The 19,073-nt window shown below is 45.0% G+C and overlaps 1 protein-coding gene across 1 annotated transcript in view; it reads left to right on the top strand.

Annotated features, from left to right (window-relative positions):
• The window catches only part of EFNB2 (ephrin B2), a 112,816-nt gene extending 96,776 nt beyond the window's left edge, over positions 1–16,040 (top strand). The window contains exon 5 of the mRNA XM_029604543.1: positions 11,704–16,040. Within this exon, the coding sequence (XP_029460403.1) occupies positions 11,704–12,089 (386 nt within the window). The 3' untranslated portion in view covers positions 12,090–16,040. The remainder of the gene's footprint in view (positions 1–11,703) is intronic.
• Positions 16,041–19,073: the final 3,033 nt, after the last annotated feature.

The following is a 19,073-nucleotide window of genomic DNA, read 5'->3' as shown; positions in this document are numbered from 1 at the left end:
CCTCTCTCGGGGATTTTCTTTTCTGAAGCAAGGCTTTGTACTCTACTAACTTCTCTTCCTTCCTTCCTCTCTTTACCTTGTGTCCTGTAAAAAAAACCCCCATGTTTCTTCTTTCCGAGCCTTCAGGAGCCCACTAGCCTCTATCTGTCTTATTTTTGTCTAACAGAATTACACAATGTTGGGTTCCATATTAGGTGCTACCAGCCAAGAAAGAGATCTAGGGGTCATAGTGGATAACACATTGAAATCGTCGGCTCAGTGTGCTGCGGCAGTCAAAAAAGCAAAGAGAATGTTAGGAATTATTAGGAAGGGAATGGTGAATAAAACAGAAAATGTCATAATGCCTCTGTATCGCTCCATGGTGAGACCGCACCTTGAATACTGTGTACAATTCTGGTCGCCGCATCTCCAAAAAGATATAATTGCGATGGAGAAGGTACAGAGAACGCAACCAAAATGATAAGGGGAATGGAACAACTCCCCTATGAGGAAAGACTAAAGAGGTTAGGACTTTTCAGCTTGGAGAAGAGACGACTGAGGGGGGATATGATAGAGGTGTTTAAAATCATGAGAGGTCTAGAACGGGTAGATGTGAATCGGTTATTTACTCTTTCGGATAGTAGAAAGACTAGGGGGCACTCCATGAAGTTAGCATGGGGCACATTTAAAACTAATCAGAGAAAGTTCTTTTTTACTCAACGCACAATTAAACTCTGGAATTTGTTGCCAGAAGATGTGGTTAGTGCAGTTAGTATAGCTGTGTTTAAAAAAGGATTGGATAAGTTCTTGGAGGAGAAGTCCATTACCTGCTATTAAGTTCACTTAGAGAATAGCCACTGCCATTAGCAATGGTAACATGGAATAGACTTAGTTTTTGGGTAATTGCCAGGTTCTTATGGCCTGGATTGGCCTCTGTTGGAAACAGGATGCTGGGCTTGATGGACCCTTGGTCTGACCCAGTATGGCATTTTCTTATGTTCTTATATGGACAAATTAATGCACCCACTCTTCCCACAACCCTCCCCTCTAAGGATCTGCAGAAGATCTTTATATCCAGCCTCTTTTGACCCTTTAATTGGCTTCTCCTAGCCAGATCATGGGTCCTCGCTAGGACTCCCCTCTCTTCCTATGCAGCAAAGTATCTTCCTTGCTGACCTACCCTCCTGTAGCCCTGTCTCTGGACACAAGCCAGGAAGTGAAGCAGCTGGACAGAAACTCTTCTCAACCAGAAAGTTCCTTCAGCGGCCACAAAACACACACCGTCTGCTGACCTTAGCAGCTTAGGGCAGCCCTGTCTTCAGGTTTAGCGCGTCCCAGTAGAACCAGTCTGCCCTCCCTCTCGCTGGTCCCACAAGCAGTCTGCTTTCCCAGAGGGTCACCCTGTCATCTAGTTAGGGGTGTAGGGCCCTCAGACACTCTCTCCTAGTATGTGACCATGCCTTCTCACATCCCAGGCTTTATTTTCTCTCTAGCTGCTTCTGAGCACTGGCTTCTCTCGCTCTCTCTCCAGGGAACGCCCTTCTCTTTGGCTTCCCTCCAGGGTATCTTAAGGTGGACCAGCTAGATGCTTGTACCCGATCCTTTTAAAGGTACTCCAGGGATTCCTTCTAGAGACATTTCATCACAGAGACCAAGGGGAAATGACGTGTGAATGTAGAAACGACTTTCCCAGATCTGAATTTATTTTGGGTTTCTGCTCCACACATTCTAAGCAAAACATCAAAGTCAGAGTGGTACTGATTTAAAAAAAAAAAAAAATGACGAGTAAAGTTCATAAATCTTTAAATAGTAAAAATGATCTAGATCAGTAAGATGACTTTCCTATTTTTATTTTTTTTTTGGATGCTCTGCACAGTGCCTCCTACATTCACATACAGTAAATAAGAAGTAAACTTAACCTTGCAACCCTGAATGTTAATGGACTGTGAAAAAAATAAATCTCTCTCTGTCCCAAGAAACACCTACTGATGAAGAGAATCAAGCAGATTGGTGCAGAGACCGGAAAGGAGAAGGGATTCTTAGTCGGGGCTCACGCATAATGCAGGGGTCGCTGTTTTATTCTCTGAGGACTTGTAATAGATAAAGTTATTAAAGGAAGGTTCAAGGAAAATGTAGTCATAATCAGATTTCTATAATAATGTTTACGCACCTGTTGTTGGAAAGGAAATAGTCCTTTTTTTTTTTTTTTTCCCCCAAAAGTTGAGCACTTTTATTAAAAAAAAAAAATAAAATAAAATAATGCATGTCTGATAATATTCTTATTCTGGGAGGAGATTTTAACTGCAGAACTGATGAATGCAATGATAGGGACCCACCACTTAGAGCCTCACCCATTGCCTGCTAGAGCGCTATTGTCTATTGTAAATGTTAATGATCTCATAGATACAGGGAAGAATTGCAATCCAGCAGGGAAGCCAGGGTTCAAATCCCACTTCTGCTCTCTGTGGCCTGGGCCAAGTCACTTGACCCTCCGTTGCCTCAGGGGTTCGTTCCCAAAGCTGTGTTAGGCCATTTACCATGGGGCATTTCAGATACCTTAGCTATTCTGCTGCTGGCACCACAAATGCAAATTCATGCTAATTAGTTCATTGATTAAGTAATGCAATCAAAATAGCATGGTTTGCCTCAAAAAATCACAAGCCGCGCTATTTGATTTAAAATTAGCTACAACTCCTGGGAGCATTGGGATTCATGGGGCCAGTTGGCCCAGAGTAACCTCCCCCCCCCCCAGAAGTTAAGAAAAAGCTGTGGGGGGGGGGGTCTTTACAGATACTCCCCCCCCTCTACCAGCACTCATGGAGGCAGCTGCAGTAAGAAAAGTTAAAAAAAAACAAAAAACCCCCAAAACCCCCCCCCCCCCCCCACAAAGTTAAAGATTCTGGTCAGGCCCAACCCCTCCCCATCAAGTACATATTCTGACCCCCAAAGACCTGGTCACATACTTCCCACCCCTCTGGACACGCCAACCCCCCCCCCTCCCCCCGAGAATGTACAATTTTAAACCCTGGTGGTGGTCGTTTTTACAAAATGGCACTGGCCGGCCAGGCCCAGTCTTTGCCCCATCACGTGATAGGGGCAGCTGGTGCCATTTCGGAAAATGATTTACAATAAAGCACCAGGTATTGATGGTCTGCCGATAAAGTGTTAGAAGCCCTTTTGGTCCGTGCTGGGACGGGACCTTTATTTTATTTGTGTGCGTGTTTGAAGACCGCATCCAAGAAAGAGAGTTGCTTTAAAGTTGCCGAAGAGCTATTGTCGCACTCCTGCCTAAGGAAGGCGATCTTAACAATGTTGAGCGCTAGAGGCTGGTTTCTTTATTCTGCTCCGATGACAAAACCTTTTCCAGAGCCCTGGCAAACAGACTAAAGAACGTTATTGGTTCAGTTGTGCACTCTCCTCCAACCTATCGCATACCTAGCCGACCCACTTCTGGTAACGTATTCCTAATGCAAGATGATGTAAGCTGTTTCCCAGCTTCTTAATTTGATTATTTGGTATTATTTCCTTGGATCAAGTGAAGGCTTTTGATCATGTTGATGATACCTGTATTTTGAAACTTTGAATGCTTTCAGTTTTGGACCTCATTTTTGTTCTGCTAGGTCTCGTTATACATGATCTTTTATGCTAGGAAATAGCCAGGCTATTATAAAAAAAAGTTACATGGAATAGACTTAGTTTTTGGGTACTTGCCAGGTTCTTATGGCCTGGATTGGCCACTGTTGGAAACAGGATGCTGGGCTTGATGGACCCTTGGTCTGACCCAGTATGGCATTTTCTTATGTTCTTATGTTCCCTATTTATATTAATTACTTGCATTCTGCTAGTCTTGACCTATTTTGTATAACAGAAACCTGTTTTTTTGGACACTGATTTTTCCCTGTTTAGTCGGCCGCAATACAAGTCAATATAGTCCATCTCAATATAAGGGGTTTTTTTCCCCCCCAACCTAGATCACTTAGATGTGAGGATGGCCTACTTATTGTTGCTAAGTCTTCACTGAACTTTACAGAAATTGTGACTGAGCCGGTGCTATCTTTCAGACACTTGTTTTGTCTTCTAATCTTTGGGGTGTATGTTTGGTCTACGGTCCTCCTGAATTTTTAAACATGTTCCCTGGCACCCTTTTGGATTTGTTACTGACTTTGAGAACAGATTGTAAGAATTTTGTTGAGTTTGGTGATTTAATATGCAACATGGATGTCCTGCTGTTATCTGATTCATGTGACATTTTTCTTAATTCCGTGATTGCCTTAAGTTGGTCTCAGATGATTAATTTACCAATACATAGTCACGGGCACACTTTAGATTTTGGTATTCATTTGAGATGAGGGATTGATCAATCACAACTTCTCTTTTAGCTGTGAATTGTTCCTTGCTGAGGCCACTGTTCGATCTCCTTTGGGATATAATTTCCAAATTGCAGTCTATTATCTGCTGACCCTTGGAGGTAGATAACCACTAGAAGGAAAGACTAAAATTGATCAGTGATGAGCTCTTTGGTTACTTCAGTTAGATAATTTGTCTTTCGGTGATGTGGAGTCTGCTGTTGCTTGTTGGCAGAATACTCTTACATCAGTGTTAGGAACTATTACCCTGCATACAAATAGGCTAATCAAGTGTAATCACTGTGCATCCCGGTTTTCTAATGATTTATTGACTTTTAAATGTTGCTTTTGGCGAGCTGAGAGTGCATGATGTAAGGAAGTAGTCAAAACTTGGGTTTGTACCGATCTATTTTAAATTAATATAGATGTGCTATTGATCGCTGCAAAAGGGAATACTATGCCAAGTGTATCCATACTGCTCCATCTCAAAACTCGGGAGCTCTTCTATAATGGTAAGACATTAACTGCTACTAACGCGGGCACTGGAAGCACCTTTTTGACCCCTAGTCCATCATCTTGTAAAATCTTTCAGTAGAGAGCTGCCTGCAATTTTCCTGCCAGTAGATGAATGCAGATGGGTTTGTTTTTCTGAGGTATCTACAGGTGAGATTATTGACATTGTAGCTAGTTTCTGGGATCCATTTGTCCACTCAGCACTTGTTCCAGTGTTCGTTTCAAAGTAATAAGATCTGATTTATGTAACCATCTTGCTACACTGGTTAATATTTTTTTATCCTAAGGTGTTCTTCCTCACATGCTAAAGTTTGCATCTGTTTGTCCTGTTTAGATAAAAATAAAAATCCACGCTGGATCTTTGCGACTTTGCAAGTTATTAGCCAATATCTACATTATCCTTTCTTGCTAAGATCTTAGAAAATATTGGGTGGGACAGCTCAGTTCCTCTACTGAAGAGCATAACCAATTTGACAATTTCCAGTTCGGTTTCTGCGCTGCCCACGGCACTGAGACACTATTACTTTCTATTTTGGATGTCTTTCCTCGTGGATTTGACAATAGGACTGATTTACTTTCTGATTTTATTGGATATACCAGCAGCTTTTGACACACTTAGTCATAATATTTTATTGCGTCATCTTCAAAGCAATTGGCCTTGCTTCCAAGGTCTATTCTTGGCTTTGTTCATTTTTGTCTGATCACTTTCAGCAAGTATCTATCTGTTGATGGTACAAAGTCGTCATTGCTTAAGCTACAGAGACTGGTGTGCCACGGGGGCTGCTGTGTCAGCCGCATTATTTGACTTATACTTATTTCCATTGTATCAATTATTGGCAAATCTGAATGTCAGATATCACATTTATGCCGACATCCATTTTACATACTGGAGTATTCTTCCTTTGATGATGCATTCAGGGAGCACCTTGGAAACAGCTCTATCACTCAGACCACAAGTAGGGAAAGTGTTTTGAAGTTGTGTTTACAGGCTTCCTCTATTGAGACATTTGAAACCCTTTTTGATTGAAGCTGATTTGCAGACAGTAAACCATGCATTAGTGATTTCTGTAATCAATTACCGTAATGCGCTATAACTTGCTTACCTCGGATAACACTCAAAGCCCTGTAAGTGATTCAGAATGCTGTTGCACAAAAGGCCTCTGCCGCAAGTATTCAAGACCACATAACACCTGTGCTGATTCATGTGCAGTGGTTACCTATGAGTTGGCGAATGACGTTTATTAAGACTGTTCTGTTAGTATTTAAAGTGAGCCATGGTCTTGCTCCCGTATGTTTTCATTCACTTTTAAAGGTTTACCACCCTGCTCACACTTTGAGATCTTCAATTCAGAGCTTGCGAAGAAATTCCTCCATTTGGCAAATATATCTGGAGGAATCTCGTGCCTAAGGACTGCTTTACTAGAGCTAGTCAAAAATGAGAGATCCCTAGACCGATTTCATAAATTATTGAAAGCCCATCCGTTTCAATTGGCCTACAGTCAGTCCTGATGGTTTTATACTATATTTGTTTTATTTTTTGGTTTTTATGTAGAACGGGTCTGGAAGAATTATCTTTCAAGCTTTTTGTAGGTTCATTTGGTATGAGTTGGTGTTGTAAAGTTGTAGTTATCTATAAGGCAGCATAGATATTTATGTATGTTTTTATGCTCCATTGTTTTTATTCAGTTTGTGATTTATTACCAGTTTCAAGCCTTGCCTTTCAGACTTTTCCAAGGTCATGGTGGTGGTAGCAGCAGCCATTTGCAAGGAGGTCATTCTAGTTCACCCCTATCTATATGACTGATTGATTTGAGCCAAGAAATTGGAAGAGTCTTCGTGCTTCCTGTAGGGTGGTTACCTTGCTATAGGAACTAGGCTGGATGGTGAATCTGACCAAATGTAATTTGCAGCCATCTTAGACCCTGGGATATCTTGGGGTTCGATTTGATATGAGTGTTTCTGCTGGAGTCTCAGAGCCACAAGTTGATGCTGTAAGTTCAATCCTTGTGGACCTCTGTTTGTCCAACTGTGGGGGCTTATCTACAGGTCCTGGGGTTGATGGCTGCTTCATTAGAAGTGGTTCCCTGGGCGAGAGCACATATGCGCCCTCTTCAGCACAATTGCTCTTCTGGTGGAGTACACAGTCACAGAAAAATGCAGTGAGGTTGCTCCTTCCTTTAAGGTGAGATCCCAAAGTGTCATTTACTTCAATACTTGGAGATGTCTAAGACTCTTCAGAAGTCTGCTCGCCTAATTGTGCTCCATTTTGGAGGTAAGTAGGGAGCACCAGCGACATGGGCAATAATTGCCCGTTGGGTTAAGGAAGTCATTATGGCAGCTTATGTGGCTACTGAGGTTGCCTTACTGAAACGGTTTAGACCTCATTCCATAACAGCTCAAGCCGTATCATGGGCAGAACTTCGTTTGTTATTGTCTGCTGAAGTTTGTCGAGCAGTGATATGGTTATCTTTTTGCACACCTTTTCCAAGCATTATCACTTGGAAGTTAAGGCTAGGGAGGACGCCGCATTTGCACAGGTGGTATTGCCTGGACTGCTGGCAGCCTCCTACCCTTTTTTAGATTAGTTTTGGTATATCCCACTCATTGGGATTGACCAGCCCAAATGCTAAGGAAGGAGAAATTACTACTTAACTGATAACTTCCTTTCCTTTAGTAAGGGTAGGTCAATTCCAGACCCGCCCTCAGCTGCTGAAATTTGAATTGTGATTAACCTTCTTCGGGCGAGCTACTCAGAGTATGAGTCCTGCTCTTCATTGAAAACTGGTAAGTGGCTTCTCTAGCTTTTAAGGGCTGGGTTGCGGCATCACTCTTTCCTCCACCTACTCCCCGGTCCTGCCAGACGTTGTCTTCCCAGGGGGCCTCTTACCTCCCACCCACTACCTTTAATCTACTCATCAAGCTGTCAGCTCACTGTCTTAATGAATATTGGGCTCTAAGAGCATAACTGAACAGAACTGGGAGGGAATCCTCGATCAACTTAAAGGAGGCTTACAGAGATGTCTGTGGCTTTTATCCACTCTATCCTTTAAGGGGCAAGCACTAATTATTCTTTATAAAATCAATACTATTTTAACCTAGAACACTGTAAGGACTTGTTGAAGATAGTTTCCTGATTTGAGGAGAACAGACAGGTCTTTGGCGCCTCAGGGGGTTAGCTGCTTCACAGACACATCGAGGAGATACACGCGCAAGGTGGGCGCGCGCATGCCCGCTGAATTTTAAAAGCTGTCCAGATGCGTGCACGTCTCAAAGGTTTTCAAGAAGGGGGCGGGGCATCGTCTGGGCAGGACGCGGGTGCTTCGGGGCGTGGCCAAGAGTTGCACGCGTAAATACTTATGCGCCTAAAGGCGCGCGCCCAGATCCCCTGCCACGGGACAAGATGTAAGTTTAAAAAAAAAAAAAAAATTAAAAGAGCGAGCCATTTCTCAGGGGTTTAAAGGATCTGGGGTACTGGGAGGGAGTGCAGACTATCAAACCAGGGGAGCACCTAGCTGTTAACTGGGCGAACTGGTAGGGAAACTGGTGAAAGTGGCGTGGACGCGCATCCCTTTTAAAACTCTTCAGTTTAGGTGGCAGAAGTGGGATTTACGCGCATGGTCAAGGGCCCGCTTAAAACCGGGTGCACGTATGCGCGCAGTCGGGCTATTTTATAACCTGCACGAATGCGTGCCCGCACGCTTATAAAACGGCTGCGTATCTGGGCGCGCGCCGGTTTGAAAGTTTACCGTCCCTGATGGTAACGATCCCAGGTCGGACCCTCCTCGGAGACTGGCGCGGTATTTGGGGAGTGCAGGCTGATACGGTCTTCCTCCAGGCAGGCTTTATAGACCTGCCCTTGGCGCTTCTCTCTCCAACTAGTAACCGGCGTACTCTTCGGCTCTTGATAACATCGAACCTTTTTATGTTTCAATATTTTTTTTATTGCATTTCAAGAACAATAACTCGCAACACAACACACGAGCCGCTCGCTGGTGAGGCAATTTCTCACACCGCTAGGCAGCCACCAAAAAGTCTTGGAATACAATATAGCAAGCATGTGGAGTTCCTTTTTTTTTCTCTTGTATCAGAAAAAGCTTTATACGCATTTTTGAAAGTGATTAAGTGAGCAGAGCAATCTGCTATATCCTTGATAAATGTAGGAGAGAGGAGAAGTTAGGGAACTTGTCGGGAAAACGTTTTCTCTGAAAAGCACATTTCTAACTCCTCTAAGCAGACTTTTTTTTTTACCCCCAAGAAAAGCTTTTCTAGCAAATAGATTTAATGTGCAATACATTAGATGATGCACCCTTTGCTAGCCACCAGAAATGCCGAATCTCCTGCAACAAATAACGAAACCAAGCTTCTCGAACTGAAGCTTTCAGTACCACGGTAGGGTTATGAAAAAAAGAGGTGATATTTCCAGCGACCTTAAATCCTGACCTTCAAGCGTCTCCATGCATTTAAAATAGATTGGTAAAACAGTCAGTCTGGCCTCATCAATCTTCTTGGGTCTCAATCAAGAGCAGCTATCTGGTGGTCCGCTGGCCCCTACCCTCTGCAGGAAGGTGAACGCTTATCTGTCTCCGAGAGAGAGGCTCCTGGGAGAACAATAATCTCTTCAGGGATTGAAGCCTGAAAGCTGCTGTTCTGCTCACAAGGTCAATCCGCCCTTGACCACCTTCCCCCTACAGACACATACAGGATACTCTGTTTTAGCCAATGGTTGCTAGCCCTCCCCCCCCCAAAATGCAGTAAAACTCTCTGAATCCTCTCTAGCGGGATCTGAAACAGTAATTTTATACCACAGCACAGATGACAATTGTTTATTTTCCCTAATTTGTTACTGATTTTTCCCACTGTATTTATATATTTGGGATTAAATATTGGTGTATTTTTTTGGCAAATTGCAAACTGTGTCTTCTAAACCAGGGTCTCTGGCTCAGGGCTGGAGCATGCTCTTTTCTGTTTCTTGATCGTTTCAAGGATTAAATTAGAATGCAAGCGGAAGAAAGAGATTCACGGGACTCCAAAATGTAAAGCAAAATGAGCTCTTAGTACTGCACTCTGTAGAAATGTGATTTGTTTTTAAAATTTATTTTCTTATACTTATGGAATTCTATATATAGCTTCTATTTTTTTTTTTTTTTGCTTTTGTACAGAAATAAAAGCATTTTAAAATCTCCAGCAAACTCTCTCTCTCTCTCTCCATCCCCAGAAGTCACTTTCTCACACCTCCAGCATTCACACTCATATGTGCACACTTCCACATATTTGCCACACCACACACACACACACAGGCAAACCCCCTCCTGCATCCTCCTTGCACATACAACCCTGCCACCACCACCCCCCCCTCCCTCACACACCCACACACCACTGCAGCACCCACACTTACACTTCCTACACGCATACCTCACATACCCCTGTAGGCACACCTTCCTCGCACAACCCTGGCACGCAGCAGTAACCCCACATACAAATGCAAACATCCACACACAATGCAGTCCCTCACCAGCGCACCTTCTGTCTTACGCCCTAAGGAAAACCACTCCCCACCCATCCAAAACCCCACCACACACACACACACACGTATGCGCAGCCTCTTATGCACTCGGACACGCACCCTACACCACACAGTCTCTCTCTCACTCACTCACACACACACACACACGCACGCAGCCTCTTATGCACTCAGACACGCACACTCCACACACACTCTTCACCCTACACCACACAGTCCCACACACACACACACACGCATGCACGCAGCCTCTTATGCACTCACACGCACACTCCACACACACTCTTCACCCTACACCACACAGTCCCACACACACACGCACACAGCCTCTTATGCACTCAGACACGCACACTCCACACACACTCTTCACCCTACACCACACAGTCCCACCCACACACACACGCACGCAGCCTCTTATGCACTCAGACACGCACACTCTACACACACTCTTCACCCTACACCACACAGTCACACACACACACACACACACACGCACGCAGTCTCTTATGCACTCAGACACGCACACTCCACACACACTCCACACACACTCTTCACCCTACACCACACAGTCCCACACACAGCTTTTCTGTTAATCTATGTGGGGAAAATGTTCCTGGCGTCCTGCTTTCCCTACAGATTTTCTGTACGATTTTTTTCTTGTGGTTAAAGTGGTACCTGTAAAATGCAATACAAAGGGTCACTGACAGTTTTGTTCCTAGCTGTATAACTCAAGTCTTTCAGAAAAGATGAGCAAATAATAATTTGGCCCTTCCTCACTGCCCTGCTGTTAAACAAGCAGGATCTTTAATTGTAAGACTTTAATTAATATAATGCGGTTGCCATGTTAAACCACTTTAGATGCAAGTCGTAGTTAAGCCCGTCAAAAAACTTGGTAAATACTTTTTGAGAAACTTTTGAGAGTGTTATGCTCCTTTCAGACGGACGTGAAAAAGGAATCCCGAGTGTCCGAAAGCTGTGACCGCACGATACAACTGTCTGCAGTGAAAAGCACGGTTCCCCCTTTTTTTGTTTTTCTTGCCTGGAACTAGCCCGCAATTTGTCCAGCTTTCTTGTCAGTTATAGCCTGCGCTGCTGAATAATAGCTGGAAACAAATCAATAGGGTCAGGGAGAGGAGGGGTAAGAATAAGACTAAAATAGCTGTGGACTGAATATCGATTGCTTACTCCCGCTGTTTGCAGTGAGGCCTTTTTGCATGGTAAATGATCTGTCAGGGTTTGCCTGGCCAGTTAATCGTTTCAGTTTTTAAAGATGACAAAACTATAAAAAGTCACTCCGTACGTGAGAGAGTTAACTTTTTGGTTTTGTTTTTGTTTTAAATCCAGGTTCCAGCACAGACGGTAAGAACGCCGGGCACTCCAGCCTCCTCGGATCCGAGGTGGCCTTGTTTGCGGGGATCACATCCGGGTGCATCATCTTCCTGGTCATCATCATCACCCTGGTGGTGCTCCTGTTGAAGTACAGGAGGCGGCACAGGAAGCACTCGCCGCCGCACGCCACGACCCTGTCGCTCAGCACCTTGGCCACCCCGAAGCGCGCCGGCGGCAACAACAACGGTTCGGAGCCCAGTGACATTATCATCCCCCTACGGACTACAGACGGCGTCTTCTGCCCCCACTACGAGAAAGTGAGCGGGGACTACGGGCATCCTGTCTACATTGTGCAGGAGATGCCGCCCCAGAGTCCCGCAAACATTTACTACAAAGTCTGAGAAACCTGAGCGCGCGGGGTACATCGTAAGACGGAAGGAGGGCCTGCCGACCTGCTGCTATATCTGGGGAGCCTTGATGGTTCCCTGTGCGTTACTATTGATTTGCGTAGGAGAAAATACAGCATAATCCCTCTTATCAGAGAGCCGCCTTCGGCTGGACAGTTTGTGTGTCGGGGGGGGGGGGGGGGGGGTCTGAAGACGACTTCCTGCCGCAGGGAATAAGCTCTGGAAGACTTGATGTAAGAGCCCACTCGTTCTGGTATATGCATCCTTCTTGTTACAGCCTTCATCCTGGAAGCCATACGCTGTGATCATTAAGGCGTGCACAAAAAAAGCCATGAGGATGGAGTAATGTATAAACACTGATAGGTTTTTCTAAGTGACCTGGGGAAAGTGCTCTAACCTACAGCATTTGAAATGCAATTTTTTTTTTCTTTTCCTGACATTATTATGGACTTTTTTACACCCGAGTAAGGTTTTAAATCCTTCAGTACATGAATGTCGATGTAGGTTCGTGCCGTCGTTCACCTTTTCTAACCACCCCGCATCACTAAAGGAGCATTAGCGTTTAGTGTTCCTTATCCGTCTGTTTTATTAAACAGCAGTCATGACCGTGAGGTGGCTGCATCTTTTTTTTTTTTTTTTTTTTAAACTGTATTTGCCTAAAAGGAAAGGTTTCCAACTGAAAGTTAGGTTGGCGACAGAATCTAGAGCAGGAAGGAAGTGACTGACTGCCTGCCGTCGAATGCTTTTGCCTCAAATACCAAGTTATCGAAAAGAAAGGGGGGTAGCACAGCACTTTGGTATCTCAACTTCCAAAAGTCAGGCCAGACGCACAAAAGGGGCGAATTTTCAAAGAGTCATGCGCGTAAGAATTAGCCTTCACGCGTGTAAGTAGCCCGCGCTCACACAATCGCACGGGGGAAACAAAAAGAGGTGGTCTGGGGCGTTCCAGGACTAGCCGACAGTCGCTATTTTCAGAGAGACTCACGTGAATAAATCTGGCAACCGACTTGCACAATTTACCACCTGCTTAATTATCTTGTGTAAGCGATATTCGGTGAGATGTATTTATTATGTACGACTGGCCGGGTGCACTGAAGAATCGGAAGGGATCTCCACAAGGTGGAAAAGGACAGGGCCCACTGGTGGAAGAACCGGAAACTATGCACACATTTTTAAAAAATATATATATATATCAACTCATCGGGCTAGTTTTAAATGGTCGGCACGCGTATAAACCGGGGGTGGGATACGCTCGTGGCTGGGCCGCGGGCACATCTCCCGGTCCGCGCCGAAGACCGGCACGCTGAGAAAGGGGGGGTGGCATGCGCGGGCCTGGATACGCGCGCGCGTTAGAAAATCTGTGCGCGCGCCGCCGGGAACCGCGCGCGCACGGACGGGCGCGCCTTTTAAAATTGACCCTTTATGGCTGACGAGCCTTCGCGCTGTCAGGTTTTTGTTTTTTTTTTAATTTTCCCTGTATAGCTGCCAAGTGCACGGTACTTTTTACTGTGCCTAATTTGTAGCTAATTTTCTAAGAGAAACGGGATAGTTTCGTTGTGGAAATTAGCATAAAATGCACCTACTAAAAGCACCCGCATACATTGCCCCTGCAGCAGAGGGAGGGGCAAAACTGCCTGCATACTTTTTAAAAACGCCATACTGTTTGCTCCCTCAAACACGCCCTTAGGGATGCGTAATCCGTCTGCCTAAAGCACAGGTGCCATGGACGTCCACGCGTATTTTCAGCTGGAAACAGGAAGGCGGATTTCAGACAGGCCAGTTTACCCCAGGTAAATAGCTTTTGAAAAAGGACCCTTTAGCAGTTTAATGAGCGGTTTGGTGCTGTCCCAGGATCCCTCGGCGCTTAAAAGTTTTAGCCGACTGTGGGTTCCAGAAAACTTAACAATTGACTAATTAAGCGCCAGTGGCAGATCCCAGTATTGTTCCTCGTTTTCCTCTTTCCTCCATCCTGTCTCCGCTGAGGGAAAAAGGAAGCTGACCGGAAGCCATCACGAACCCCTGGCCTAGGACGGGTTAACCTCACCCACCGAGCATTTAACTGCGAGCTAGAATTACCAATAATAATTAGAGGAGGATTGTCAGAATTCACTATTTACCCTGCTTCTTCAAGTGGTTTTTAACTCTCAGGACTATAAAGAGAAACTGGACACTGCTTTCTGTGAAAATAGCTCCATTCCAAAAAATAACCGAGGGGAGGGGGGGAAAAAAAAATACAAAAAGCCAGTCGGCGGAGTCGTACATAATGGCAGATTAGGAAATACAAGCCCAGTAAGGCAGGAAATCAATGTCACTGCCTCCAGGGATGGAAACCTGTTTTGAAAACTTAAGCACCAGGCAAAGTATTTTAGGAACAAGGACATCAATTTTTCTTTTCTGCAAAAAAAAAAAAAAAAAAAACCCCAACGTTTGTCTTAGTTATTTTTATGCTTATTATGCTAGGGTTTTTTTTTTTGTTTTTTTGTTTATTTTCCTATATACTTTTGCAGTTCTTCTCCCTCCGGCTTGTTCCTTTCTCCCTCCAGCCAGTTATTCCCCCATCTCGCCAGCTGTCCGGACGTGACTTCGCGGACGGGGATTGCCCTCTCTCCCGCAGCGGCAGCGTCTTCTTTTGGGAACAGGCGGGGGGGGCTGCGCCAGACACCAGTTTCCAGTCCTGACTCGCACCACATATTACAACAGCGGTGATCGAACGTTCACGGCTTTTATTTTTTTTCCCCTTATTATTTTTTACCTCGCCAGACGTAAGCTGTTTGGAGGATACGAGATCATGCAGAGAGAGACGTTATCAATCACGCTTCCGATTTTCCATGGTACCCCCCCCCCCCCCCAGGACTTTAAAACCACAAGCTATGCAAAGTAGATATCTTTAAACACTTGTCTCGTAACTATGGGAGCAGCTCGCTTTCTGGAATCGGAAAGAAGAATTTAACCGTGTTTTTTTGTGAAGCTCTCAAACCTCCGAGGGAGGTAGGGGAGTATCTGCAAAAGTTGAACTGTCACAGAAATTATTGCATTTGAGTTCTCCGACTTGTAAACGATCATCGTGGTGCAAATAGGAAATAATAATAGGCACCACAGACTGTTTGACCAGTTCCTGCGCGGTTCCTTCCCTCCCCCTGTCTCTGAGCTTCATATAAAAACTCGTTAAGCTTCTTGGATTCCACCCACTCCCATTCTCAGAGAGAGAGAGAGCGCACCCGCCTCTTTCTAACGAAAATAACTTTGGGCGAGAATCGCCATTCGAGCTGTGTAATGTGATGTATGAAACAGACTGCGAGCGGCGAGCAGCGTACAGCGCTCTCTCTCTCCGCACCCCAGAATCTGAGGGTCCTGCCGACTCTGCCGAAGTCCGAAGCACCCTGGCTTTCCCCAGAGTTGGGCTTGAAGGATCGTCCGCTCCCTGCTGTCACCTAACTTATCTAACGGGGCCAGGGTCCTGTCGCAGTAAAACGCTGTAAATACGTCCAGAACTGCGCGTGGGCATGAGGTGCCTTTTGCTAGCCTCATTCGCCGTTTAAAAAAAACAAAACTGAAAATGAGAGAACACTCTTTTTTTTTGTTAACTAGATCATGTACATAGAGCAATGGATTTTTTTTAAAAAATGAAGTCTAAGGAAAATGTTTTGTATAAAATTACTTTTACAGTGGATTTGGTTACAGTTTGTTTTAAGGCAGAGTCATTTCCTTTTGCACTGTAAAGAGGAAACATGAGAAATGGTTGCTAAATTGCTGTATTTCTGTACCACAAATATTTATTTATAATTTTTAGGGGTTTTTTTTTTTTAAGTAATGCAGTATTATGCTTTTGTTATGAATATTTTCGATTCGTTTTTAATGTTTTGATAGCTTATCTCTTAGGTTTTGAAATCCTGTTTTTAGCTGCACAATATTTGTTATTCCCCTCCAGAAAACAAAAAAAAAAAAGCCACACTAAGGGTCACATTCCGCCTCTGTTTTCTACCTGAATATGTTCTTAAAAAAAAATAAAACTTGTTTCCTATGGAAAAACCGTGGTCTCTGACGCTTTTTTTTCTTCCCTCGCCCCGCAGCGTGAGGGCGGGCTGAGGCCGCGCCCTTTCGTCCCTACGCACGTGCGTTGCAGGGAACCTTTCGTGGCTGCTCTGTGGCTTCTACTGCTCTCTTACATTTGAATAAAAGAACCAACGCCCATATTTCATACTTTTTTTTTTTGCCCCTCTCCCTACACAAAATATTATCCAGTCTAAAGCGTTTCTCGTGGTACAGTGAGGATCAGTATAAGTTGTGCTGTCAGCTGGGGAGAAGGTGAGTGCAGGAGGAGGAGGAGGAGGGAAACGCTCGTGGCGTCTTAACAATCCATTCTGAACTTTCCAGGAAAGGCACTGCTTATTCACAGCCTCAGCTGCCTACTTTCTGTCTGTTGAATTTGTCTTTCTCCGCCCAAGGCAAGAAGGAACGAAGACGAGCCACTGCTTGTAAAGAAAAAGACGCCCAGGCGAGGCATGTGGTATTTTTTTTTTCAATACGGATGTAGAGTTGCCTGAACTTTCAGACGGGTGCACGGGCGTGTGTGGGCATGCGGCCAGCTTAGGCAGCGATTTTTTTTTTACATCCTGCGCGCACGTGCGTTATAAAATATAGCCCCGGCATGCGCATGCGAGCCCCTAATTTTATGTGCGTCTGCGCACAGCCACGCAATGTCTGCTTCGAGCCACGCAAGTTGAGGGAAATTTTTTATAACGGGCCGGCGTCCGCACCCTGAGCGGTTTCACCAGTTCATCCACGGCGAAGTCCTCCAAACTCCCCTGGTCCTTCAGCCTGCACACCCCACACCCCTCAAACACTTCGTAGATACCTGGAAATATTTTTATTTAGACTTGCACCTCCTCCTACGCAGGTCCTACCCTCTCTACCCCCATCCCAGAACGCCCAGGCCACACCCCCATTCCACTCTTTTATTTTTCCCCCCGATGCGAGATGTTCACACATTTGGGACTTGTGCGCACACGTGAGCAGTTTATAAAATCGGGTGGACACATGACGTGGGCTTTTAAAATTGACTTTATAATTTTCATTTTGTTCTTACTTCATGTGGGCTTCTTGACCTCTTAAAAAAAAAACCTCAGGCCTCGTTGGGGAAAGGAAACGACGTTTTGCGACGGAGGTCCTCCAGACAGTGAAATGTTGACTGGAAATGAAAGCTACAGTAGTAGAAGTCGGTGATGTGAAATTGCAGCTGTGGCCGCCCGCTTCCAGGGCTTGTGTAAGTGAAGTGCAGGCTATGGGGGCGGCAGGCCAGAGACGTCTGGCTGCCGTGCACTGCATCCTTAAGCTCCCAGCATCGGCCGCAGGCAGCGTTTTAAGAGGGTTCAGAGACCAGGGGGCCTGCAGGAGGCACAGCTGATGGAGGAAGCGAGCCTTGGGGGCTTGAAGGATGGCCTGTACGAGTTCACATGGGCTGTGCTTGGCTCTACTTCTTCTAGGCCAAGTTAATGACCAGGGGGATAGCTGCATAGTTTGTGGCAAGAAAATCTCCTTTAAAAAAAAAAATTGTTATGACGTGGGGGCACCACACAATACTGGGAAGGGGGCACAAGGGAGGGTACCACATGATACTGGGAGAGGACACAGAATGGAGAAAAGAGTACAAACAAAATCAAGGTAGGCAAAAAAAGGTTTGGTAGTACCATTAATACTTTTGTGTCCTTGGGACAGTTCTATGAATGCTACTGGTATAAGCGGATCATGGAATATATCTGCTAGGGGGGAGGCTGGGAACCTGGGGGTCTCACATTGATCATACTAGCTAGGACATCAAATTGGCTAGCAGACTGCATCCTCTTCTGTTCTACTCAGGTAGGACTGCATCTTGGGGTCATGTCCAGCCTCACTGTTTTTGAGCCATGGCAGCTTTGGTGGCCCACTCGCAAGCAGTCCCTGTGGAGGAGATCTGCAGAGCTGTGACGTGGAGTCCTCTCTCTTCACACATTCACATCTCACTGTTGCTTGGCCGACGTAATAGTAGGTTTGGCCAGGCTGTCCTTCGGAACATGTTTGAGGTAAAGAACCCAAACTCTTTCCTGCCTAGAACCCATTGTTTGGGTTCAGACTGTATCCCCGTCTTGTACCAACAGCACCATTGTTGTTATACCCGTTGGTTTGGGAGTTTGTTGGTCCCATTTTATATTGCCTGTAGCTAGGGATTCACCCATTTGTGAGGCCTACCATCCTGCTTGCCCTCTGTGAAAGCAGAGTTGCTTACCTGTCATAGGTGTTCTCCGAGGACAGTAGGATGTTAGTCCTCACAAAATCTGACCACCACCACCATGCGGAGTTGGCTTTCTCCTGTTTCTGTTTTATATATATTCTATGTTATAGAACTGAAGAGGGACTCCACATTGACACGTGGTATAGGGCATGCTGGGCATGCTCAAGGTGCCCAAGGCAAAGTTCTAGAAACGTTGACTTAAGTTTTCCCTATTGGGGCTCCATCTGATGATGTCACCCATGTGTAAAGGCTAACATCCCGCTGTCCTCGGAGAACATCTGTTACAGGTAAGCGATTTTGCTTTACAGCTTGTTAATTTAGAGACACAATCTGGAGATTAAGAATATTATTTTGTAGGGTGATTTGAATTTGTAGTTTATTTTAATTCATGTGTTCGTATTCAAATTTAAAAAGAGAGAATGTTACGTTCTGAATATGCAGGATATGGGAGCAGTTCTTGTAGAAACGCCTCTCAGTTCTATTGGTCAGCACATTACTCCATATTGTCATAAGAAATTTAGCTTCTGTGACTAATGGGTAGAGAGTATGGATTTGTTAACTTTGTTTTCGCCAATAATTTAACTTACAAGGAGGATCCATATTTAGGAAAAAAAAAACATTTTGAGAACGTAAGGGTTCTTTCAAATTGTTCTGTGCGAGGAGCACAGTTGCTTCAGGGCCCATTTTCATCCAACTCTTCCCTGCCAAAC

Source organism: Rhinatrema bivittatum, chromosome 5 (assembly GCF_901001135.1).
Source record: "Rhinatrema bivittatum chromosome 5, aRhiBiv1.1, whole genome shotgun sequence".
In the NCBI taxonomy this organism is placed as follows: Eukaryota; Metazoa; Chordata; class Amphibia; order Gymnophiona; family Rhinatrematidae; genus Rhinatrema; species Rhinatrema bivittatum.
The sequence above is the reverse complement of the archived record's forward strand: the minus strand, read 5'-3'. Positions and strand labels throughout refer to the sequence as shown.